Genomic DNA, 26,346 nt, shown 5'->3' on the forward strand with positions numbered 1-26,346 from the left:
TATACCCTCTGAAAACTGCCCTTTATATTTCATTTCTCAACTTAAGCAAAACCAAATTCTCATTTCCCTATTTTTTCGATGAAAGATGAAAGCACTTTGTGCAAGAAACAAGCAAAGTTTTAGAAATAAAGCAAGCTCAGCAAAGAATTTAAAAGGGGTGCTTTCATTGAATAATTACAATTTTTAAAAAAGCTATGTGCAAAGATGATGTCTTAAAGCACTACCTTTGGACAGGAAACATCCCAGACTTTAATGCATACAATTTAGAGTTCTTCTAATACCTTTAAGTGGGAGGAAAAAATGTAATCTGTTTTGATAACTCTTGACATTAAACAGTGATAAATAATTAAATATGTTTAACTGTTTCATTAACTAAAGACAGATAGAGAGAGCTGCATAGATAGAATATAGATCAAAAAGATTAAGACTGGCTGTAAATTCCCCTGATGTTTTATGACACCATTTGTATTCTGTCACTCACTAGCTTTATGTATAGTCCAAGCTGTGAACTGAATACCCCATTCAGAAAGCCACTCACTCTGCATGTTATTGCAATTTAATATTTTCACACACAGACACATCATTATCTTGGAACCTGACACTGCAAGGAGAATTCTGTAATTTTTCAAGAGTGCCTTTTTTTCCTCTAATGTGAGCACCGAGGCACAAGATAGATGTAAATGACCACTCTTTCTTTTCCCATATTTAGTCTTTAGATAGATAGACCAGCAGGTAGGTATTTGTCTGTGTTTTTATGGATTCTTCTCATTTCAAATGCGTATGGGTGTAATTTCAGTGAAAGAACTAAAAAGAAAGACTAAGAATCTGTCATTATTCACAAGGAGACTACCCCTTCCGTCGTTACAACTTGAGACTGAGAACTAGATATACATACATTAACAGTGGAGTCTTCAGAGCTGTCCCTCGAGCCTTCGCTTAATGAAATGCGACTATGGAACGGGATTATTTCACTTATGCCAGGATTCTGACGGGGCAGTAAATATACATTCCTCTGGATTGTTTGAGAGATGCCGGATATATTCATAGCTCAAATTACAGGTAAAAATCCATATTCATTTATCAATATTTGAAAAGACAGATCAATTCTCAAAAGGACTTGAGAAGAAGAGACAAAGGCATAGCTAATTTCATCAATGGAAAGAGGTACATCATATACCAGACTCTTGGTAGATAATCATTAACGAGCATTACATACAGACTCAGATACATGGAAAATCTTTATACACCAAAAGCACTGATGCCCCAAAGAGCGCAGTGCCTTGAGGGCCTACTCCAAAGTCCAGTGAAGTCAATGGAAAGACTGCCATGAACTTCAGCAGATTTCAGGTCCCGAGCCGCGAGGCTGCAGCGCCGCCCTTGTAAGTAACTGCGCGGCTGCAGCCAGAGTCCCCTTGAGACAGCGTTCTGCGGCAAGCGACAAAGGCAGCGAAGGCTACAAATTCAAAGTTCAAGCTGTGCGTGGACCCTTAATGCTAATGCTGCACATTCTCAGAAATCAGCTACAGGATGAGGCCTGATACTACTGAACAGTAGAAAAAGCGATCAGCTACGCAAGGTTTCATTGGGAAATGTGTATTTCCTGGTCTTAGCTTAGACATGAGCTTCAACTTGCCCTGAATTATGCAGTCAGTATTTTTATTAGGGAAGAAAGGAGCGTTCCAAACTAAAGAAATACTCCAGAAGTCCCCTCCCCTCTTTTTTTTTTTTTTGCCTTTATTAGCATATGGGCTTCTTCAGTATTTCACAGGGGGAAAGTCTGTAGGTGCAGGGGGAGAGGTCTGCTTCTCTGGAGCTCCGTGCTCCGTTTCCAGGTGCGAGAGTCGGGGTGACTTACTGACCTAGCAGAACCTCAGCTTCCCCAAACGAAGCCACACATATTTCTTTCCATGACTGTACCGCTGAGCAAATAAACTCATTAACATAACGTGAGTCATCCAGCCAGCACGGCAATGGACATCACAGAAGAGACGCTTAATAAAACGAAGTCGGGGGCAGGATGTTTCTCTGGTTGATGCCTCGAGAGTTATTTCACAAACTGCTACACAGCAACAGTTTGAAAGAAAGAGTTACTGTCCACTGGGTAAAAATAGATTTACAGATATTTGTCAAATGCATGCTCCTTTTTCTGATCTACTGGAACGGGCAGTGCTGTTACATGGGTCAATATTTAGGTAATGTATTGCCTGCTGGATCATATAAGAAACGTTCTGACTACGGCCAGAGGCTACGCGTGTGAAGGTTTACACCGAAGCCTTACGTGTTCTTTCAGGACACGGAGATCTACACCGACAGCATTAACTGAAGAGCTACACAAAATTGCCATTTTATCCGGAACAAAAGTTAAAAGAAATACAAAAGTTTAAAGAGGAAACAAAAGGCAAACCATGAAATGTATATAGGCCTTTAATACCTGTACCACCCTCCCTTCTGCCTGTCTGAAGGGTTGCAAAGAATCCAGAAGTCAGTTTTCTGATGTGTTTTTAACAGGTGGGTGGGTATCAATTTTGCTCCCAGGTTTTGTTTGTTTGTTGGTTTTGCCTTTTTTTTTTTTTAATCAAATCATAAACCCCCGCCAATAAACTATTTGAGCAAACACTAGAATTTACCTAAAGGGCCACAGCTGCACAGATGTTCTACTGGTCTGGAGCACGACATGTCTTCTAAAGCCTGAGGAAGCCTCAGTAGCTGTTCAAGCATTTCCTTAAGGACTCGACCACGAGATTAACTTGAATTTCTTAATGGCTCACCTTCAGCTGCCAGTACTAACAAACCTGTTAAAAACACATTACTCATTAATAGATGCTGCTCTCCTGAGCAGAAGATGAGGGACCAAATTCTGTTCTGAATTTTCTCTGAATAAATACTTGAACAGTATTTTAGCAGAAAAAATTTAAGAACTCCTGAAGTAGCAAAGATCTGGTTTTTATTCCCTGTATCCGGGATATATGAGCAGAATTACTTCTGAGCAGAAGGCCTTTCAAAGTTTTCCATGAGGCATCAGCTGCTTTTTAAATCCAGCTACTGTGCCATGTAGGGATTTAAATGTATTTTATTCCTATGTGATAATTCTAAAATAAAATATATGATCACTTGCTAGTTTTCATGTCCTTTGTTTCACATTTGTTATAAAATATAAAATGAAACCAGTCCTTTTCTATAAACAGAAAAAAAATAGTAAAGCCATTTTATGATAATACATGAACTTCAAGCACAGCCATTTAAAAAATTAGTTTACATGATTGAGCCCAAAAGGTCCATTCACTGGAGAATAAAAACCACTAAGTATTATCCCCAAAGGAAAAAAAAATGCCAGACTGCATGTAAACAAAACCATTTTTGTAAGCATCTGAGATGGAAGAAAAGATTTTTAGTAAAATCTGAAGCAGTTGCTGGAAAGAAAAAAAAATGTGATCCAGTAAATTCAGCAAAGGTCTCTCCATGACCTCAGCAGGATTTGGAACGAGCCCAAAGATCATTAATGATACATTTATCTGAAATCACAAAGGCAGGTATGCATATCCCTCCCATTTTACAGATGAAGGAGCTGAGGGTAAGCTGTTTGTTTAAGGCGGTGAAGCTGGTTCAGCAGCTTAGCAAAAACGGGACTTGGTGATCGGCGGCGGCGGTGGGCGCGAGCGAGGGAGCGGGGGGCCGCCGGCCCGCCGGAAGGAGGCGCGAGCGCGGCCGGCGGGCCCGCACAGGCCGGGGCCCGGGCGGCCGCTCCGCAACGCAGTTTGTCCGAACCCTGCCGCAGCGCCAGCTGCTTCCCCAGCCTGAGCGGGGGAACCGCAGTGAGCTCCCCCCCGCCCCGCAGTGTGACTTCTATATCAAGCAGGAAATAAAGCCGATTTTTTTCCCCTCATGCCAATAAAACAATACCTGGGCATCACTTTTCTACCAAAACACTGCCGCCAGAAAGTCAAAGACACAGAAAACAAAAGTGGCTACTATTCATGACAGCAGTGGAAGGAAAAAAAAAAAAAAACAACCCCGCGCGCAAGAGAACAGATGGCTCATGTCCAACACGGCCCATCTTCTGCAGATTACCACTTTGCTGCTTTGGAAAGGAAGTCCGTGCCACTTCGGAAAATAGCGATCTCTGTAAAACATGCTGAGGTTGTACAATTGATCATTCTGTAAGTTACAGAAGAAACCAAACTACGTCTCTCCACTGCAGCACTGATCTGCAGATGCTGAAAGTGCATCCCCTTAAACCAGCTATATACCAATATTTGTAAATTTTATGCACACACACACAAAATCTCTTGGGTCATGTCCTCAGCTGCTGAAAATTAGTTTCATTGATGTTGATACTGATTTACATGAGTTGAGAATCTGGCCTCTCATTAAAAAAAAAAAAACATGAGTGTTATCAGTTTAACCTCAGTTTTAACAGAAGAATTAGGCACGTGTTCTGCTCAACCTTACTCACTGACATACAATGATTAAACATGCAGCTTAAACCTATACTCTGTGTGCTTACATATGAAAGACATACATATTAACAAAAAGGGAGTAAAGGAGAGTTTTGTAGCTAAATCACGGTATCTGAAAAATACCCTGTCCAAGTAAGCTGACTACAGGAAATACAGTTGCACATCAGGTAAAGTGCCAAATTCTGACCCCCTTGTTCAGGTTAAAAGTCCCGCTGAGCCCCAGGAGGCTCTGCACTGCTGAAGACAAGCAGTATTTGGCTCAGACCACTGCTTCACGGACTCACAATAGCAATACATTTTGAGGAACATGCCAGGAGAGGGATGCACGCATCCTCCCCTCCTCTTCCCCCTCCCCAAAGTCCAAAGAAATATTCAGAACTACTTCACTAAGGTGTCGCACGCCGGCTAGCATACAACCAAAAGCTAGTGGATGAGGGCGGCGTGTTCGAAACGACATCTGATTTCATACGTGTTCTTAAGCTACGCTGCTAGGAAAAACTATTCCTTGCGCTCTTCGCACGGGAGGCGAGGCTTGCAAACTGGCACAAGCAAATTTGGCTGAAAAAATACACGAGGAAGCGCGTTTCACTCGGAGCTAACAGTCCCTCTTCAATCTGGGGAGTGTCAGAAAGACGAGCGTGGATTTTCTACAGTGGAAGCGACCTATGAATCATTCAGTAAAACACACATGCGATGATGAATAGCCAACCTTCTTTGGAGGTGATAAGATATTTTAACTAAAAACATCAGGGCATGTTTAAAAAATGATTACAAATTATTTTAACAGTGTATTTGCAGAGGGTTATAAAAACAGCTATAATATTTTTGTCTTGGATTCTAGAATTACCAGTGTGACAGCTAATGCAGTAATGATTTGTTTCAAATGCCAGTGTTTAAGCTGTATAAAGCTGATTTTATACATTTTTCCAGTAGGCCGCATTGTAGTTAATGAAATTAAACACACCAATCGCATTTGTCCCCAGGGGATGAGGAACTGAACACGCCACTGGTTTATTTTTTTATTAAAATAAATTGCAGCCAGCAAGATGGACTAATTGCATACAGAATTGAAAAAGAAACATTCCATTGATATAATTAAGCCAATTTCCATGGACAAAAATAGTTATAGTGGATATAAAATAAGCAGAGCATTCACTGCAGTTTGACTTCTCCTCACCCTCTATTTTTTGTACAGAACATTAACTATTAAACAAATACATATCTCAAATGGGCTGACAGTGTTATCTAGTAATGATGGCTAAATTGGCCCCAATAACTGATGCCAGGGCATTGTGTCTCATGGTCTTGGTGAAAGAGCTTGTAAGCCAACAAAAATAGGCCAGAAAAAGCCTACCACATCAAAATATTACCTTAAAACAACACACCTGAAAGATGCAAAACTCTCGAGGCAAAAATAAAACACCAGCCAGCTTATTTTGGTCTGATATTTCACCTAAAATGCTTGGGCAGACTACACCCCAGCTTTTTTTTTTTTGGTAAGCTTTTTTTTGAGCACTGTGGTCCAGCCTCCCCCAGTTTTATCTGTAGCGCTACAAAAAGTGAACGGTTGAGAGAAGATGAAGTCTTTCCACACCAGCTCAACAGAGACCAAGATTTACCATGGTGGAAGCACTATTCTCTGGCCTCCTGGAAGTAATTTGGCTGTCTCAGCCCATTCTCAATTGGAAAATATCTCCCCAGGAGAACCGATGGCCTTGTCTGCAGGCAAGAGCGGGTCCAGCGGTACAGAAAACGCATTACCAGCTTTCTGTCAGAAACTGGGGTGAAGCACATCTTCAGGGCAGCGCGCTGGAAGCTGGCCCCCCTCTGAACAGAAACTTTCACTTCTTGCACCGCCCTGGGCACTGAGCGCTGCTGGAAACGGCAGCTGAGAATTGGTACCTCTGCCCAGAGAAGTACTTTACTCCATGAGAAAGGACTTCACGTTTTAGCCCTACCTACTAATGTTAAACGCACATCATGACTCTTACCACAGGGAAATTTCTTCCCCACTCCAAAAAAAAAAAAAAAAAAAAAGAAGCAAGCAGCTTATTCAGGGTATGAGCATTCAGAAGCACAAAGAAGTACACTTATTCCAGGGATAAAAGTCATATTTCATTTTTATTAGCAAACAGGGCCATATCATTCAGTGAACAAAGAGAAGAAAAAAACTCTTCAGGACAGGGACACTCTGTTACAGATTTGGACACTACATAACGCACAACCTACTGCAATAAAAATAAAAATAAACAGCCCATGAGTAGGTAACGGTGATGCATGAAAATCCATTAAGAAAATAAAAGAAATAATAAGGTCATAGATCTTTTCCACTATGACATCCCTGACCTGCAATTCCTCCAGAAAAACAGGGCGTGTTTAAGATTAGAAAACAGCAGTAATTTTGGTGTGGAATGCTGTGGAGCACTGACATATCAACAGGCTGTTAGTAGAGAGTGGAAACAAATGTATTTGCACATATTCTTCAGATGTCTTTGTTCTTAACTGCTGACGGACAATGTATTTATTGATATCGCGGTTACTTACCCCTGTGAGATTAAAAACATTTTTTTTTGGGGGGGGGGGAAACAGGCATGAGAAGCTCTACTAATCAGCTAAGATTTTGATCTTTTCAGTTTGCTTTCAGAATTACATGAGTTTATCAATAATCTCTAACTGGAGAAAATTAAACATTCCCAGTAATACCGGACTAGCCATCAAGTTGTGGAAGCGAGGCATAAACGTGTCCTGGCCGACAGAGAGCACATACATTCCTACGTGTTATCACCCCCCCCCCCCAAAACCATAGAAAAGGCCCAATTGTAAATGTAGTTGTTTTTCTTCCACTAAACAATTGCACATACCAGAAGTTTACTGCAACGGGGTGGGGGGGCAATAAGCAGAGAATGTAAATTTTACAGTAGAAAGGCAAAACCAAGACTGAAAAATTGGGATTCTTTTCCTGAGCCTGCCACCAGGAACAGGCAGGGATCCTCAGGCAAGTCATCGCACTTTGCCTCCACTTCCCCGTGGAACTAATAACAGGTTCCTCACCATAAAGGCAACTGCTGAGACTTACCTCATTAATGTTTGCAAACTTCTTGAGGCCTTTGTCTTTGAAGCACCATATTAAACATTACAGAGCTTTTATAAAATATATAAGCCATAATAGTCATAGCATAATAACAATAATAATACTTTTCACTCAAGAGGGCCTTTCCTTCTGAGAATCTCAGGGTGCTTTACAAACGTTAACGAACGCAGCCGCGCCGCAGAAGGATGCTTCCCTGCTAAACCGAAGAGTCTCTTGTTGTTCGCTTCAGGTATTTCACGTCACACCTGAGCCCGTTTGCGCAGCCCGCGCAGGCAGGTGCAACCTCCAGGCAGCAGGCAGGCCAGAGCGCTCCTTTATCCCCCACCGGTCATGGAACGGTTACGTCCGACCGAGGAGCTGCGATAGTATTACAGTGCGCAACAGCTATGAATTACACTGCCCCAATGTTGTGAAATCCTAGCTCCTGCCTTGCATTCTGCCCAGAAGCGAGTGGAGATTTTGTGCGTTTCAGGTATGCTTAGCTCTCTCCCATTTGGTTGAGACAGGCAGCGCTCCGAACAAAGTTTGTTATTACACCAGTAACAGATGCCTGAACATGGGACTGTTGGGGGGGGGGGGAAACGGGACAGGAGAGTAATTCTTTGCTCTGACTTTAGTTTTCTTCATCAGATATTTTTAATAGCAGCCTTTAAGAAATATGCTTGTTCTAATTCTTCTTCCCCTTGGCTTACTAAAGACCTCATCTGCTATTGCTGAACTGGCCTTATACTACAGTTCCAATGCAAAGCCTAAAAATAAGAAAGCTTTATTTGTCGTTAAAAAAGCATAAAGCTTTAAAAACAAGTCACTACATTTCTGCACATAAGATACAGGTTCACAAATGCACAGTTCCTGTGATTTTACTAGGCATTACGAGATCTTTGTACGCGTGTTACCAGTTCAAGAAATAGACACAGCTACATATGGGTGTTTTGCATCTGCGCAGTGTTTTTAAAGGACACAGGAATTTAGAGAAATGGGAATAATATACTACCCTTTGATGCACTTTATACACTTACGTTTATACAGGCACATATAAGCTCCCTGTGATATCCACACACGTGGATAAAACGTCACATGCACTGCACATGCATAGAAGCACGGACTTTATTATAGACAGAAAATAAATCTCTGATTTCCACATCTTCAGCTTGAGAATAGCACTTGGGCACCTTAAACCTGTCAGTCCATGGACAAGCTCGAATAGTCTCCCACATCAAATAACTAATGCATCCCTCACTTCGCCAAGTGTCTTTCCAGGGCAGGAGGGAAGGGAGCGCTTTGCAGTTGTTCCCTCTGCACTTTCCCAAACAAATCAAGGGGCAAAAGACCTGATAAATTATATTTGTAGAACTTGGATTTTTTTTTTTTTTAAAGACTAAATTGAATTTAAATCCTTGGAAGTTTTTGTTGAAGCGCTAATTACACATCACCTTAATTAGAGGATCACCCCCTCCCTCCCCGGGATCCCTAATTGCCTAATTGAACAGATCCGGGGCAGGCGGGGGAGGGCGAAGCAGCAGAGGCCGCGGCGGCGGGGCCCCGGCGCGGCCGGCCGGCCGCGGCCCAGCGCCAGGGCCGCCCCGCACCTGCGCCGCCCTCCCGCAGCGCGCAACGGCCCCGGCCGCGCGGCTCCCCGCGTGCTCCGCCGCCGAGCGCGCAGCGCCTGCTCCCTGACCCCATCGCCGGCGCTCCGCCACCGAGGCGGGGAGCGGAGCGAGCCGACGGGCTCGGAGCGCTGCCGCGCAGCGGGCGGCCGGGAGCGCCGGGGCCAAGCCGAGCCGGGCGCCGCCAGCGCCCCCCCCGCTGCCGCCGGCCCCGGCGCCCCGGCCCCCGACCGCGCCCCGGCCGCCCGCCGCTTGCTGTCCGCTTTTGAGTGAGCTGCGCTCAAGCCCCAGAGGCCTGGGAGCCTATTTCCAGCTCGCGTCCCAGGGATCTAGGTAGAGCCAGGGCAAAGGAGGTAGCAGGCTCGAGGAGGAAAAAACCCTGAGCCCCCCAAAACCTCCATACATTTTCATCCTCCGTGCGCTGCACTACTGGAACCGTCTGTCCAAGCACAAATGCAGTCGCACGCTGAGCAGTAGCACTTGGACTCCAGGCTCTGCGTCCACATCTCTCCCGCTCTCGTTTCCCTCCGCAATCGCATCAGCTGTTTAAAAAACAACGTTAAACCTCAAACCTGTCCTCCTCAAGAGCGAAGTCTTAACCCGAGTAAGCAGTACTGGGGAACGCGCTACGACATGTGCGCGGTGAGGGCGGGCAGGGCTGATGCGCGACCGCTTTTCCGTCAGTCCGGCTAGCCCGGCAGGACGCAGCAGCCCTACCGAAAAGGCAGACCTGCAACTAACTTTGTTATACTCCTAATAACGGAAGGCAAACGGAGGTGCAGAAGCAGCAGCCACCGCCTCCGAGCATGGATGCTTATTTAGAACCTAAAGTCCAACAAATCCAGGCCCATCCATGTGCCCGGAATTGCGTCTGCGCCCTGCAAACCTAATTCAGCGATTTCGAATTTAAACGAAGAGTCCACATCGCGCCTGCTTAAATTAAATTTAAACGTGCAGCAGCCAATTTATTGGCCGTCTCTCCACCTTCTCATTTGTAGAAACAGATTTTCAGCTTCTGCGGCAGCGTCTCCTTAGTCGCCGATATTTTATTTTCTGTGCAAAGGATTAGGCCCATGGCACACGGGGGCGGGGGCCCGACTCGGCCCGCTCTACCTGCGATTCCCCTCGGGGCTCCCAGAGCGCCGGGGCATGAGCCGTCTTCCGTCAGGGACCCTCGTCCAGGGCCTTTACTCGAAAAGCCCCCGAGGGCCAGAGCGCGCCGCGAGGGGCGGCTGCGGGCGCCCGCCCGCCCCGGGGCCGCGCTCACCTGGCGCCGGCAGCGGCGCCCGCGCCCGCCGCTCCCCTCCCGAGCCAGCCCGCAGCGCGGCCCTTCCTCGCCCCGCTGCAAAGCCCCGTCTTTTGGTTCACAGCTATCAAGCCCGAGACGCTCCTGCCCCCCGTAGAAGGGGGGTAAAGCGATCTAAAACAAGTCCCATCGCCGGTTTAGTTTCCCACTTGTGATGCTGGCCTGTCTCTTTGTGCGTCAGATCAGAATTACCGAGAATTTCACTCTAATCTCCACCCCAGCGCACACGCACACTCGTCCCCCTTCGAGGTCAGGTAATAGAGTCGAATTCCCGAGGGAGCCGCACATCTGCTTAAAATATTGTCCAATGAAATGGAATTCTACAACATATTGTGTTTTTAATATACTGTATACTGCTGCCTTGCGTACCTCGCCGGCGGAGCGCGGGTGTATCGCTTTACCACAGGATATATGCTGGCATTAATAAATACAAGCACACGCTAATAGGCGGGAGCGCCGAGGTGTACTTGGGAAGAAACGTACGGGTTTTCAGGCAATAACCGCAGTTGTCACTACCTTGCCGAAATAAATACAGCAAGATCCATACACTCGCGTCCGTGTTTAATCTGTTTTGCAAATAAATACTCCTGGGATACGGAAACCTTAGCTTTGGACTACTGTTTTGAACTGTGATCCCTAAAAAATCCTCAGCTGAAACCCCATAAACCGTTGGGCCTTGTATTGTATTAAACACCTGATTTTAATCAGAGCTCAGCCTTCCAAATAGACACTTCCAGTTTGTATTAGCAGTGCTCACTCAAAGAGCGGAGGTTTCTTAGCTGCAGCTCCTTGTACAGAAGTGAAGTAGTTGATTCCAGGCACCGAAGTCCCAACTCATCTCCCTAGCACTTAAGGTATCCAGGCACTGAAAACCTATTCGTCCTTAAGCTGCAGCAGCTTACTTACCGCTACCAGGCTAGGAGAGCTCATGGGGAGAGTCCGGTGCCGCGTGCGCGACACACTCACGCTGAAACGCGAGCCGGACAGAGGCTGCGTGTGCATTGCACGCACGGGCACACGTTTACAGCGCCCGAAAAGCCGTGCCGGGCAGGCGGGCGGCGCGCTGCGGACACGCTCCCGCGCTCCCAGCTACCGGCGCCGAGGAGCAGGCGAAAGAGAAAAACATTCGCTATGTTCAGCCACGCTTTCCCAGCCAAGAGCGAGCTCTGCCTGAAAATCACTCCTCTCCTTAACGACCTAAAACAAAAGTTAAGTGATCTTTGACATTTTAAAGTTATTATTTGTACGGGGGCATTTAAAGCGTATGTTTATTGAAAAAAAAAAAAATCCACGATTAATTGAAAGACAACTTCCCAAACAGCGTTTCAGCGATGTGCTGACAATGTTGATCATGCGAACTGTAAAACATCCGCGCCTCTGAGCAGCGTTTCTACGTACAGAGCTGCATTTGTTAGAGCGAGGAAGGTGTGTGGATATCAAACATACATATGCACACGGTTATTTTGGGAGCTGGGGAATCTTAATGGAGCGCATTGCAAAACGTGGCCACATAAAGGTAAATTGTTGGGCCTTGGGGTCGCCTGCATGGTGTGCCATTTTAAAAATAAAAACAAGGAGCCGTGGTCAGTGCTTGGCTACCAAGGGGACTTCCCTCTCCCGTGGGTTCCCCACGACTGCAGGAAAACTCTAGCAACAAAGCGATTTGGTTTTGGGGAGTTTAGGGGGGTTTTTTGTTTTTGTTTGGTTTTTTTTTAAGCTTGACCGAGGAGCTGCAATGTTATTTCAGGCAAAATATGCAAAAGCGATATCCTCCTCAAGAAGGGAGGGGGGGAACTACGGTTTGTACGCTGGAGACGGGAGCAGGTCTGCAGTAAGAAATCCCCTCTGACCTTGAAGAACGTAAAAGGCTCCCGAATAACGAACTTGAATTACAGAATAAACCTTTGAGCCCACGTGTGCGTGAGCTGCGTGTGTTCTTCATGCGTATGAGCCTTCAGAAAGTGAGAGTCTGAAACTACGGACAGTATTCAACCCCAAGCGAGGTCTGCCTCGCCCCCGGCCCGGCCCGGCCCGGCGCGGCCCAGGCGGCGGCCGCCGGCTGCGCCCGCCTCACCTGCGGAGCTCTCACCTTGGAGCGGCCCCGGGCCACCGCCAAGGCAGTTACATGCAAAGGGGCTGCTGCCCGGCTCCGCGCAATTTCATCGTCCAACTCTTAATACGTCAAAGTCCTCCTGAAAGGCTCCCTGCGAAAATGCACGCGATTTAAACAAGCCAAGCGCCGCTATTTTCCAAATCTTCCTCAAAGCACTGAAAGCGGAGTTTCTAGCAGGGCACAGACTACGCTGGAACTTCTGCAGCCTCCAGACGCTCCGCACAAAGCCAGAGCGAAACAGAAACTAAATAACAACTATAGTAAAAGAAGTACTGACAGGCTGCCCGGGCGCTAGGATCCTCTGCTGCACCAAGTCTAACGGTTAATCTGCGAGGAAACACACGGATCATTTACAGCTGGACTCTACAGAAACGAGGGATAAAAAAGCCCCGCTCTTCCCTACAAAAGCCAAACTCTCATCTGAAAATCCAGTCTAAAAACAATTCGAAAGAAAGAAAGAAGAAAGAAAAAGAGTCCAGTGGAAGACGGAGGAAAAACCTGCGCAAGACTTAAGAGATGCAATTCCACCCTCCCAAGTAAATTTTAGAAAATTAAAAATTAAAGACACTCCCCCACACTCCCCTCCCCCAGACCTTCTTAACCCCCAACTGGGACACCCGAGCTGCGTTCAGGATCTTCCCTCTGGACCTGGGAATCCAAAAGCTCTCCCTGAGAACGGATCCATTTTGCTACAAATTCTCTTCCTTCCCTCTCCTTGATAATTATTCCTGAGACTAGAAGGGTTGCTTTTTTCTTTTTTCCCGTTTGTCTCCGTCTGTCTCCCTCTCCCCCTCTCTCCCTCCAGCGTTAAGTCTCTTCGGATCGTGCAGGCAGATGCCAAACGCAGACCTCTAGCGCCCACTATTTCAAAAGCCAGGAATATTATTTCACAAGACTTGGAACGACTCAATAAAAAAAAAAAAGTTGCTATCCCCTTTCGTCAACTTTGAGCTAACTTTCGCTTTTCTCCCCCGGCCGCCGGCCCCGCGCGGTTCGCCGTGCGCCCGCGGCGCCCCGCTATAGCGCGCCCGGGGCGCGGCGCCGGCGGCGCGGAGCGGCGCGGGGCAGCGCGGCGCGGGGCGCCCGGTCCCCGCGCCCACGGGGCGGGCAGCGCGGCTCGCCGCCGCCGCGGGGACGGGCGCGGGGACGGAGAGGAGCCCCAGCCCCGCGCAGCCCCCGGCCCGGCTCCGCGCCGTCCTGCCCGAGCCGCCGGGGAGGTGGTTCGCGGAAGAAGGGAGAGAAAGGACCTACTTTTGGGCAGTTTTCTCGCCCTCGCCTTGGATCTCATCGTGTCGGCTTGCGGATTCCTCTCCTCCTCCTTGAGCCCAGAAGCAGCTACACACTATCTTCATCTCCCAAGCATTGTCAGTTTGGACACCTTCGCACATGCGCACAGAGCATTCAATCTGACACCCTCACCAGGGCCAAAAAAACTTTCCAATGTATTCATCATCATCGGGGTTTTTTTTTTTTTGTCCTATCCTCTTCTTCAGACCACTTATCTCTCCCCCCTCCTCTCTCCCAGCACCATCATAGCCTTCCCTTGATCTGTCCCTTTAAGAAAAATCAGCCCTTTCTGCTCCTAACCCTCTGCACACTGACCTTACACACTGGACAATATTTAAGGATCAAGGTGCCATCCTATAAAGAGGTGATTATTATTATTATTATTATTGCTACTACTACTAAATAACAATGCCGTGGAGGGAGTTTGTTAACGGGTGTCAATTTGTAACTGCACGTATTTTAAACGTGTTCTTATTTTTTATTTGAAATTTATTTACGCAACTCTTCCGTCAAGGTTTTTCCTCTTTTTCTTACTTTTTTTTAACCCTTTTTCTTTGCTCGTCCCCTTTGGCTCAAACGGTTACATAGCTTTTAAAAAGCACTTGCGCTTTGTGTCCTGCTGTCATTTCTCGCTTTTGCGCTAGAATCTTTCTGTTCAGCACCGGCGCTAGAAAGGCTTTACTGTTTCCACCCCGATGTATTTGTCTGCCTTTGCGAACGTTTCGATTGCAAACGCTCACCCGCGGCCGGGTTCCCTTTCCCCGGGGGGCCGGCGGCGCGCCCCGCGCCCGCGCAGCCCCGGCCCGGCCGCCAGCCCCCCGCCTCTCCGCGGGGGCAGCGCAGCCCTGCTCCCACGCTTTTCCAAATTCCTCGCCGCTGCTTCCCGGAGGGCTGCGATGCTGCGCTGCCGGCAGCGCCCGCTCCTCGGGCCCCTCGCCGCGGAGCAGCGGCCCGGCCCGGCCCGCGCAGCCCGGCGGAGCGGCGCGGCGCGGCGCGGCGCCCCTTTCTTGTGCCTTTCAGGTGGAAGGTGCGCTCGGGAAGAGCTCCCGCCGCGAAGGGCGCCGGGCGAGCCGGGACACGCAGGCACCCGAGGGAAGGGGGAATAAAGCGGTCGCGGCGAGACGCAGAGGAGCTGCCCGTCAGCCCCGGAAACGAAGGTAGAGGGAGACCAGGCAGACCCTCTTTGAAGAAAGGAGCGAAGTGTAAATAGCCCAATGATTGATGTGCTGTCTTTGACTGCGGAGAAAGCACTATTTTAATTCAAGTGGCCAGGTCAGATGGTCATGGAAGAAGGTTGAAAGGTAGGATTTAATGAGATTAATATGGAGAGAGCGAGAGCGCGCCTTCATAAACATTCAGTAAAATAATCGGGTTAGGAACGCTCTCCGATTTGCGATCGAGGTGCTAACCCATACCGGGACTCGGCTAGCAGAAAAGTCAGGAGCCTCCTCACTGAGGGGCACTGCAAAAATAAAGCAAAACTTCTGTGGGTGCGTCAGGTCTCTGCTGGAAGCCATTCTGCCAGCTGAACTTTTGCCCTGCAGGTGGAACTGGGGAGGGGGGAATATTCTCGCTAATTACCGGTTTTCCCCTCCTCAATAAACTCTTTAATTGAAAATGGGAGTAGGGCCCTTTCAGATGCTACTTAGGAGTCTGCGTTAAAGGGAAGGGTGGTAGAGCAAGAGTCCAAATAAAATAAATACGCTTGAAGGGAACTTGTAGCCACGTGTCGCCTAAAATGTTGAAATGGTGCCTGTGAATTCCTTCCTCGAGAACGCCGTAGTGTACAGGTAGCTGTTTCACTTCATGGCAGGGACTCCAAGGTTGGAAAAACAAGCTCTTCCGAGCTTCACTGTTGAAACAGGAGCCCTAATGTTTCCAATTCATTGAAATATTTCTCCCAGCGATCCTGGACGCTAGCTGTCTCCCGCATCCCCCCGACGAGCTGCTAATGGGACAGACAGACCGCAGTTTTAAACCGCTGTCCCTGGTTATTTTTCCCTATTATTCCAGCGGTCACTTTCGCAAAGGCGCTGGTTTCGCCGCAGACGTACTCTCTCCCCCGGCCCAAAGAAAAGCCACTGCCAGGGCGACTAGCCGAGAGCGGACGCGCTAGCGCCGCTGGCAGCCGCCAGAGCAGGGCGGCCGGTGAGCGGCAAGGGCCGCGGCGCCGGGAGCCCGCGGCCGGCCGCGCTCAGGTGCGGCGCCGCCGCGGCTCCTCGCCGGGCAGAGGGACGGGGGCGCGGACGGCCCGGCCCGTTCGCTCGCTCCAAGCGGCCGGTCGCGGCGTGCGTGTCCCGGAGGGCGGTTTGTACCGGGGTACAGCTGCAGGCACGGCTCCCTAGGGCTGCGGACGGCGCTCTCCCGCCATCCTCCCCCGGCACAAGCCTGGCTTTTGTATTGCTGCCAAAACCTTCTGCATCCCCGCTATTTAGATTCCCTATAATAAATAGTCCCTACGATAAATAAGCATGTACTAACGGCACGGTCGCGGGCTGCCCAGGAACTGCTCTCTTTACCAGGACCCGCTCGCAGATATTTTAGGAGATGCAAAAGGTTGTCGGAGGGGGTGGGGGGTCCTCTGCGGCTTAGCTGATGCTTCTGCAGAAGAAGCCAAAGAGAAGCGATCGAAAAGGCGGCGTGCGACCCGACGAAAGCCCGGCCGAGCCGAGGGTCGGGGCTGCCCTCATCTTGCCTCGGAAATCAGTTTTCATTTCTTACATTTCTCCCTCGCTAGAGCCGCGTCACTCGCAGGCCAACGCGAAGCGCTCGCCGGGCTCCGGCGGAGTTTCGTCCGCGGCGGCAGCGCCTCGGGCTTGCGCTGGGCTCTCATCGGGCTGCGGGGCGGCTTTGGAAAGAGCCGGGAACGAATGTGGAAGTCGAGATGCCGAGGTGCGTTCGCGGCGGGCTGCAGCCCGTGCGGGAGGGGACACCCGTTGCCATCCCGACGCGAACAATGCCCCTTCCAGCCCCGGGCACGGGCAAGCGGCTGCATTTCAGCAGGGGCCCCCGAGCCCTCGGGAGAGGGCCCCGCTTCACCACCTCATTTTACGCTAAAAACGCTCTAGAGCCGGCTCGGCTCGTAGGAGAGCCGGGGAGGCTGTCGGTGACAGCGAACCCTCTCGGAGGGCGGGCGGCCGCCCGCCCCGCACGCTCGGTACCCGCTCCCCTCTCCCTGCGGTACGAAGATCTATATATAACTGCGAAGGGTATTCTGCTGCATTTCAGGCTCGAATCCCTCGGGGAAGGTCCGTGACTCCTAAAGGCCGGCGCACAGCGAGCCCCGGAGCAAGGTGCGCAGCCCGGAGCCACGAAGAAGCCGGCAGCCCTCCCCGCCGCCGGGCACAGCCCGCCCGCGGCCGGCCAGCATCCCGCGGCTGCTACCGAGGTTCACGCTTTGCACCTGCTTGAGTACGTACTGCTTGCACGGAGAGCGGCGCATTAATTAGCGGGGGGAGGGAGGGAGAGAGAGAGGGGAGACGGGCCAGGAAGTTTCTCAGCTCCCTGGAGTCACCCCAGGTGGCCGCCAGGGAGCTGGCGCGGCGCAGGGAGCGGGTGGCCCCTGCGGCCGGCGCCCAGGAAGGGCAAGGGGCCGCGGCCCCCGCGCACACCCCGCAGCTTAGCGCGAGTGTGCGCGGAGCCCTCACTAAGGCGCGCCCGGGGCGCCCCTGCAGCTGGCCGGGGGGGAAAATGACTCCCCTGGAGGTGGCTGCTTTTACGCGGAGCCTTGATCGTTTTCTCCTCCGCGGAAACGAGCAGCCTCGCCACTTTGCAGCGCGGCTCGCCGAGCAAGGGCCACCGCCCGGCCGGGCTGGGGTGCAAGCTGGTGGCAGCTCTGTCTGGGGGCACAGACAAGCCGACGCTAGTGAAACGCACTTTTAAGAGTTTATATAATCCTCCCTTGCCCCTGTTTGCACCTTCATCTCTGCTTCCTCGCTCAGCTAATATACATTTCAACACACACAAACTCCGTAGCACGCCACATGCATTTCAACGGGGATTCACTGCAACTCGCGGAAGGGGGGCGCTGGAGTGGGTGTAATTTACGGGTGGGTTGCCTGGCATTTTCACTACAAAGCCCTGTGTTCCCAGGTATTTTATGAAGCCGGCTTTAAAAACACGCTCCAGGTGAAACTTTGCGTGCAAGCCTGCCTGACTGATTTTGTTTAAAAACAGCTGTAAAGCCGCTCGGTCTCCCTCGAGTCGCGGGCGGGCGGCCTGGGTGCGAGGACTGGGCGCTCGGGCTTTCCACCGCTTCGGCAACCCGCCGCCGGGGGAGGGGGGGCATTTTGCAAGCTGTTGTGCACAAGTACTTTTAAGCAGTAAAGAAGATTAAAATGGTTGAGATAGTTCGGCTTGTGCGGGAGCTGCCGCACATGCAGAGTAACCCGTTTCTCTTCCCAAGGATTTTCGCATAGAATACTTGTTGTTTCTGCTCAGCGTGGCAGGAAGATTAGACCAAGAATTAATATTTTAAACTACGCAAGCCCCCCGCGGCATACGAAGGGACTGCTCCCGTTAGGGTCAGAGAGCCCCGGACAGATTAGGCGGTAAGAATGTCACACGCTTCCCTAGAGATTTTTCCTTTCTAATCTGCCATTAATAAGCGGAGGAAGCACACACACAACCACCGCATTGTAATCGGGATCTGCCTTAAATCCACGCAAGCAAAGAACAGCTTGCCTTTCATCCGCGCCGGTGCCAAGGAATTTCAACACCTTTCGGCCGTGGTTTAAAGCCCCGGGTCCCTGCGTGATGCAGGCGCAAGGGGGCAGTTAAGGACAGCCTGGAAGCCCGGCCGCCGCCGCTCGGGTGGCTCCGGGGTCAGCAGCAGCCGCGGCAGCGGGGCCGCGGCGGGCGCCCCCCGCCCGGAGCAGCCCGCGCCCCCCTTGCCCGCCGGTCGGCGGGGAGAAAGTTTGTTTGCTTTCCCAGCAGCAGCTTTGCTGCCTCCTCGAGCGACCGAGCGGCCGCGGAGAGGCGAGGCGAGGCGGGAGGGAAAACCAGAGCCCGGCTGCGGGCTGGCCGCGGCTGCGAGCCCTCGAGGCCCGGCAGCGCCGCGCCGGCTCGCCCCGAGCCCGGCCCGGCCGCCGCTCGCCCGCGGGAGCGGACCCGTTGTGCCTCCTGTGGCGCCACCCGCAAACGCTCTCTATGCTCAGGTAAACACTGATTCCGGCTAGACCTAAGGAGGCATATGGTCTACCCAATACACTCTGGTAGCTCCTTTCCTGGGGAAACCTAGTTTCAGTTGCAGGCTCTTCGCTTTAAAAAAAATTTTTTTTTTTACCCGAACGCCTTTAAAAGCAGCTCCTGAAGGAACATCGCTTTTTTTGGAAAAAGATATAGAGGAAAGGCGTACAGTACAAAAAAGGTGTACTGTACAAAACGCAGGCATTTCTGAAGTCATCCTTACTGATTCACTCACTAGTGAAATAAGGGAAGGGGGAAGAAGAAATGAGGCTAATATCATTGCAAAACCTGTCCGTGCATGTTACTGTCCTGCAGCTCACTTTCCTGATGCTTAATCTGCACCGAAATCAAGTCTTTGCATCAAAATGTTTATCGGATTTTTTTTTCTTATTTCCAGATGAAAGCACTGGTTCCTCTGGCCGTGAAAATATACCGTGTAAATTGCCATTTAAGATTTTTCAAAAAAACATGTTCAACTATAAGAATTCCTTCAAATTCGTTACACTCCACTGTGCAAGGCTACGCTTTGCTGGTCCAGGGTAAGGTAAAAATGCATGTCCTAAAAGGAGAGGTCGTAAAAGGAAAACATTCACATTTAAGCATATATCTTGAACGGTATTTTAATTATAATTGTAAAAGATCGTGCACTGTTCTCTTTAAAATGCCAGGCTATAACCCAAAATAATTTTGGAAGGATGCAAACACAGCAATTTTAACCATGACGACCTCTTGGAATAAAGAGAAATTAAAGAGTTTAGCAATTTTTTTAGACTCTGGATCAAAATATTTTTGCCCAGAGAATGCTTGCCAAATGAAAGCAAGATGGAAATGATGGGCGCTCTAATTTAGAAACCCGTTTCGTAGCGGAAGGAGCCTGAGCCCCCGGTCTCTCAGGGCAGAGGGCTCTCGTTCCCCTGGAGTTTTGGGGGTTGTCCTCTCCTGCGGGAGGCAGAAGCAGTGTCACTAGGAAGCAGGTGCTGGACAAGTGATTCTCGATCAGACACATTGTTCAACCGAAACGCGCCATTCTGAAGATGCTAAAACGGTCTCTCTCAGCTTTCTTCTTTAAATTGCCCGAGCTCCCCCCTACTTAAAGGTATAAGTGAGCTGTAACACTCGGCGAAATGCGCTGATTTGGCGTGTTAACCCTTGCGAGATGCCTCTTTGAAGAGGAGAGGCAAATCAGCAAAGCGGGATCGGTGCAGAAATTCCTTTCCTTAAGGGCAGCAACCGCTCTGCTCTGCTCAAACTAGTCTGAAGCCAAACGCGCACAACTCGCAGCCAGCAATCCGGGCACCAGCTTCGGGGCTTGCAACGCAAGGGGAGTTTCTTTACGTTTTACGGGGGGGAGAGGTGAGGCGAAACCCGTACAGATTTCCTGTGCTGTCCTGTCAAAGACCAGCGCCTTCCGAGCTGGCCAGCCTCGCCGGAGCTACCGGCGAGACCGCAGCGGGGTCCGGAGCTGCCTCTCCTCCCCTCGCTTTGTCCCACCCGGCGGAGCAGGCGGCGGCCCGGGCCCTCCCAGCCGCCGCCGGCGCTCGGCCGCCTCCGCTGCGCGCAAGACCCGCGCCGGCGCCAGCTGCGCGGGGCAGCGGGCGAGGCGGCCCCGTGGCTCCCCCGGCTTCACACGAGGCCACTGCAACTGCCATTGCTGCAGATGCGGCGGACCACTGCTTTGCCCGCACCTCCCCTGCTAACGACGGCTGCAGCGGAGTTAGCTGTATAATTATTAGCTATTAATTGAGTTCAAGACCTTTTATGGCTGTAGGAAATGAGGAGTCCGACCACTAATCCCGAGAAGGGTCTGTGCACAGCCAAGAGCTATGAAAAAGCCATCCAGGGCTGGCTGGGCCCGGCCTGACAATGCCCCTGGGGGCGGGGAAAGCATTAACGAAAAAAATTCATTAGGTGAAAATTATAGAAACTTTAAACCGACGGATTTATTTACAAGAGCCCTTCGGGGGCTGACACGGGAGCGCCGGGGAAGGCAGGGGTGCGCGGCCCGGGGCAGCGCCCGCTCGGAGAGGCGGGGCCCCGACCCGGCCCCTGCGGGGCAGCCCGCCCGCGACGGCCGCCGGGCCCCGGCCCCGGCCCGGCTCCGCGCTGGGCCCCCCCGGCAGCGCCTGGCGCAGCGGGCGCCAGCTCCTTTCCCGCCCGGATCCCGATCTGGGAGGGAACGGATTCTTGCAGATTCGGTCCCCATATAGCCTTATCTTCACGCGTCTCCACCTTCCAATTAAGCTTCCTCTAAACCGCCGAAAGCCTTATTTGCATGCAAGGGACCGTTCAAAGATGCTAACGTATTGTCTCCTCTTAGAACTTAACATTTCTCTCTTCAGTTCCCCCTTGAAAGAAGTTTTAGAACAGTATTCAAGGACTGTCCGAACGAACAAAACCTCCCCTTTTGCCAGGGAGAGAAATCCGGTGTATTCAGTAAGAGTGCATATTCTCAGAAGTTCGCAGATTTTGTTTTTAAAGGCTGTATTGTTCGTGCCTTTCTTCCTGATTTTTTTTTATTCATTAATTTTTACAAAGCACGGCTCACATGCCTGCAAAGGATTATTAAAATAAAACATCGTAGACCTTCTCCCCCCCCCCTTCACTGTTTAGAATTACTTTTCTGGAAGAACTTTCCAAGCATAGCCCTCCCCAAGCCATAATTAAGAACACGATTTTTTTTGCTAGCAAACAGGAGAAGTAAAAATCAAATGCTTTCCCAAAAGCTCCCTTTCCTTCAAACACAGAGTTTTGCACTTCAGAAATATTTTCAGGTGGATTTGTGATAGATAAAACTATTTTGCATGCTGAATAGGTGGTGTTCATCTACAGAGGAACGACAAATTAAGGCAGTGAGACGTGTTTATACGGAGCGGACCTAGAAGCATCTCTGCATCTTAGACACATAACAAACGCAGCAGACTAATTCTTCCCGAGTTTTCGAAAGCTGTTTAAAAGGCAAGAGGATCTGGTCCTTCAAACCCTCCTCCCCCCATTTTTTGTAATCATCTTAAAAGATGATGATCCAAAGAGCTGAGGGCGTTAAACTCCTTTGGGGAACGCGATAAAGTGCAAAGAGCCGGTGACAACCCATTCATGATTAACTCCTTTTCTTATAAAGGTGCATAATGGAAGCAAACCGGGGCCCGACGGGACGCGAACATATTTTATTCATTTAAGACAAAGCAGTTCTGCCGCCCCCCCCCCCCGCCCGAAATAAAAGAAAAAGCAAACAGAAAGAAAAGGCCAGTTCAGAGCATAACTCGAGGGCTAGCGGGAGAGGAAAAAACTTATGGGGTGCGAAGTGCCTGTGCCGTGCTCTCTCCTTCACCCGCGAGGCTGCGCAACGCAGCGAGAAGCGCGGGCGGCCCCGCCGCACGTGCCATGAACCCGGCCAGGTCTCCGGAGCCACCTCACCGGCGCCGGCCGCCGCTCCGCCCGGCCGGGCCATCGGCGCCGCCCGCCGGCTCCCAGCGGAGGCTCCGGCAGCGGCAGCGCCTGCCGAGCCCGTGCTCGCCGAGCTGCCCGCCACCGCCGCCTCGGGCCGCCCCGCCCCGCCCGGCCGCCTGCCGGGCAGCCCTCGGGAAAACTCCTTTAGCACAGCCGAACCTCTCCGCAAATGCGTTTTTCCACCTCTAGAGGAACCTCCCCGGCTCACAGGAGCACTGGCAGGACCACGTTTTTTCCCCTCCAACCCCCAAAGCGGTATAAATGCGCCTATGAAATAATATGTGTATGTAGTACAAAGAGCTCCTGTCCTCGGGTTTGTAGATCATAACCAGAGATGGTAAAGTACTTAAAAGCACCCTTTAAGTGACCGGTGCTGCCTTCATATTTCCCAGCCCAAGGGAAAGCCATCAGCACCAAAAATACTTTTTTTAACCGTAGGGAACCAGGAGTTCATTTAGATTTACAAATTAATGAAGGCTTACTGTAGAAAGTAACTGTAGGTACGTGCATTAAAATGCAACAGAAAATTTCATCGATTTCCATGAGAGGTGGATTGTATCCAGGAAGAATGAGTCAACTTCATTCCTTGAGCAGAACTCACTGAACTAAGAGAATTACACCACACATGAATTTGGATCATTTCATTTCCCCTCATCCCATGTATTGCTGTCCACCTAATTTTCTCTTCAGTGTTATTTATGGGGTAGACAGAGCTACCTGGGAATTTTTCAGACACTTTTCATCGTCGGAAAATAATGGTTTGAGAACCCACATTTTTTTTGCAATGTTATTTACAAGTGACTATGTATCCTGACAGCTACGGAGTCAAACGCAAGATGACATGATCCAGTGCAGAAGAGCAAGTGGTCAGGGCACAAGGGATAGAGAGACCTCCACACACCAGAGAAACACCTATGTTCTGGGCTGTTAGTCCTCCTGCTTTTTCCCCCTCCTTTACCCACGTTTTTAGTGTTAAACCTCACAAGGTTTTCGTTTGGTCCTCATGGAGGAGATCAAAATTCAAGCCACTGAAATATTTCCTACCCCGCTCTATTCTTGCGCTACAGAGGACGGCAATCAACTTCAGAGGAAAGAGGATCATGTTTAAGTAAGCGAGAGGGAAACCTTTCTCCAGTCACACATACACATTCGCTGTGGCAGCGGTGTTTTATTTTACAGCTGTAAGAATGACCTGCTTATTACTTTAACTGTGTGAGCCGGGGGGCTGAAGTCTCAGCACCTAGCGATGGCAGCAACGGAGGGACGAATCGCGATGCACTGCCCGCGTTCCAGTCTCGGCGCTCCGAAACCTGAGGTTTCGCAGACCCCTCAGACTCCGACTTCTGCTAACTCACGAAGAGCAAACATCTACAAGCAAGATTTCACTGGGCTTTTCGACATTTCATGCATAGTTTTTACTTCACAAATTGTCTACAGGAGAACTGTTTGCAATCCCACCGGGAACAGTGTTTGGCAGTTTTGTTATTAAGAGCAGTGAGGCATAGCTAGTGATAAGCAAATTGAGGAACAGTTTAGGAAAAGAAAAAAAAAAGGAAGAAATCGAGCTCAGTTTTAAAAGTGGTTAGAAAATGAAATGCAAACATATACATAAACATTCAATGGGTTCTCTGAATATAAACGCCCCTCTCCCTTATGACTGCCATTTTCCAACCAGCTTTCCAACCAGTGCAGGCTTTGCACTTCTGTACCTACAACTGTACCATTTATAAGCCATTAGCCCACCCTTGCCCATATTCTTGTTCCTACAGTGACTCATATTCCCCCGAGTTTATTCCTGTGAAGACTCGTGTTAAAACAGAGGAAAGAGCAGGACCTTTGGGGCAGAAACGCTGCATTTTGGATAGTACTAGACACATTCACCATGCCCTGTCAAAAATGAAAGTGCTCATTTACATCCTGTGTAGGAAATGGGCTTTTTACAATTGGCAGAGCATTAAAATAAAAATTAATTTGATACTCGAGTCAAATAACACTGCTGAATAATAGCGTTTGCTCAATACCTAAAAAATAGTCTTCCTAGAGGAATATACTCAGGGAAGAAACAAACTCTCATAAATTATCCAGCTAAGGCATGGGAGATTAACTTTACTTTCATTCTATTGATTGGAAGCTCCTCCAATCAGACTTCCCTGAAAAAGCTTACCACACCTTACTGGCAGCATTTGCTGAATGCAAGAAGAAATTAAATACCTATCAGTTTATCTCTGAATGGTAACTCCCAAGAAACACACTGCAAACAAACCTGTGTCCCCTAGTCTGCATGTTGCAGATCCCTGGGTTCTGCAGGGCAATTTATTCTCTACCTGCACCGTTAAAAAGCAACACGGGACCTAGCTGCCCAAGAGCTCAAACTGCCACAGCTCAGCACCCACGCAGCCCGGGGTGTGCAAGGAGCACGCATTCAAGCCCTTCACTTCATAGACACTCAGCTCCAGCCCACGACAGACATTTTGTAGAGGTTAAGAGCGCCCCAGGTACAACTGTACCCAAATGACAAGACATTCAGAACTCAGTTGCTCATTCTACTGCCTGGAATAATAGCTTCAGAGCCAATGATGAAAGAAAATAGACACTAAATAGTGTTACAGGAGGTTATATGCATCCTCTACGCAATAACAAAGCTATGCATGGTGCTCTAAGAGAGGTTCTAGTTTTCAGAACAAGTCTTCTCTGAAGCTGCCATGTAAACAATGGCAATAGCTTACCTGTCACAGAGCAGGTAAGCACATTGCACTGGAACAAATGCAAAACCCAACCCAACACAAACCCCCTGGCTCTGAGTCCTGTGGTCAGATTACACTGGCTCTGATACCATTTTCAAAATTATATCTATTTTCAATTTCACTCAAATGTATTCAAAATTATATCTATTTCCAATTTCACTCAAATGTATCCCAAATATTTAAATAAAATGTATTCAAATCTAAATTCATTAAAATTTGTTTTTAAAATGTATATTTTCAAAATCATGCATTACTTTTCAAAATTCTGAGTCCCTGCAGAGAATCTTTGCGCAACACTATTGTATACTTCTTTGTGATCAGACTGAGAAAAAGCTACTATGTTTTTCTGCTATTGGCTACAATTGCCAAAGACTGCCAATACTGTTCTCTGAAATATACTTCAAGACCTTCTCTTATCTTCACTCCAGATTCTTATGACCTCAAAACAGATGTATGCTGAATTGCTTGACCACCCTTCAGCTGCAGTTTTGTTCCCTTAGTATAAGTGAGAGGGGGAAACAGTTTCATTCCTCTGAAGAATAAAGTTAAATAGAGTGAACTGAAGTTTCCTTAAAAAATAATGGAGTGAGATCACCCATGCAGTGATTTTAAATGGCTTAAATAAGAGCAGCACTTGCCTTTAGCAAGTATATCCTGAGGAACAGGAGGCTTACTCAGTTTCAGCCATTTGGGTACATTACAAGAGGGATAACACTCATTCATATGGGGAACATATTTTCTATAACATTACTACTAACAGCTTTTTAACTCTGCTCTTAAGCAACCCAAAATGCAAATCAATTAAAGATGACAAAAGGGCTTGACATTTTCAAGGGAATTTGAGTCTTAATCAATTAATTTGTCATAAAGCTCAGCTGAATGAACCATTCAGGCAGTGAAGCACATTATTGCCGAGTATATTGGCCACTAAACTTGGGCTGGCAGGGCACAATTAGGGCGTAAACAAAGACTGCGAACTAGTAAAACTCATTTGGGTCACAACAGGGGAAAAAGTGACCAGTGTCTTCTATTATTTCTTTTCAAAATAATTAAGAGTTGCTGCTCTGTTTGAGACCTTCCATGTAACACTCAGCTTCATGAAGACTG

At 49.2% G+C, this 26,346-nt stretch overlaps 1 protein-coding gene and 1 long non-coding RNA gene across 7 annotated transcripts in view; one reads left to right on the forward strand and one right to left on the reverse strand.

The window, feature by feature from the left end:
• The window catches only part of PRDM16 (PR/SET domain 16), a 346,662-nt gene extending 332,731 nt beyond the window's left edge, over positions 1-13,931 (reverse strand). For all 4 annotated transcript variants that reach the window (XM_068915931.1, XM_068915929.1, XM_068915932.1 and 1 more), the window contains exon 1: positions 13,826-13,931. In XM_068915931.1, coding sequence (XP_068772032.1) covers positions 13,826-13,862 — 37 coding nt within the window. In that variant the 5' untranslated portion in view covers positions 13,863-13,931. The remainder of the gene's footprint in view (positions 1-13,825) is intronic.
• LOC104141957 (uncharacterized) lies at positions 13,816-19,800 on the forward strand. Of its 3 annotated transcripts, none has more exons than XR_011135767.1 (7): positions 13,816-13,938; positions 14,100-14,225; positions 14,882-15,018; positions 16,599-16,753; positions 17,090-17,272; positions 18,267-18,411; positions 19,446-19,800. It is a non-coding gene; the product is annotated as an uncharacterized lncRNA (long non-coding RNA). The 3 variants fall into 3 exon arrangements; XR_011135765.1 differs by having other exon boundaries at positions 13,928-14,016; XR_011135766.1 differs by lacking the exon at positions 13,816-13,938 and having other exon boundaries at positions 14,882-15,162.
• Positions 19,801-26,346: the final 6,546 nt, after the last annotated feature.

Source organism: Struthio camelus, chromosome 21, assembly GCF_040807025.1.
Source record: "Struthio camelus isolate bStrCam1 chromosome 21, bStrCam1.hap1, whole genome shotgun sequence".
Classification (NCBI taxonomy): domain Eukaryota; kingdom Metazoa; phylum Chordata; class Aves; order Struthioniformes; family Struthionidae; genus Struthio; species Struthio camelus.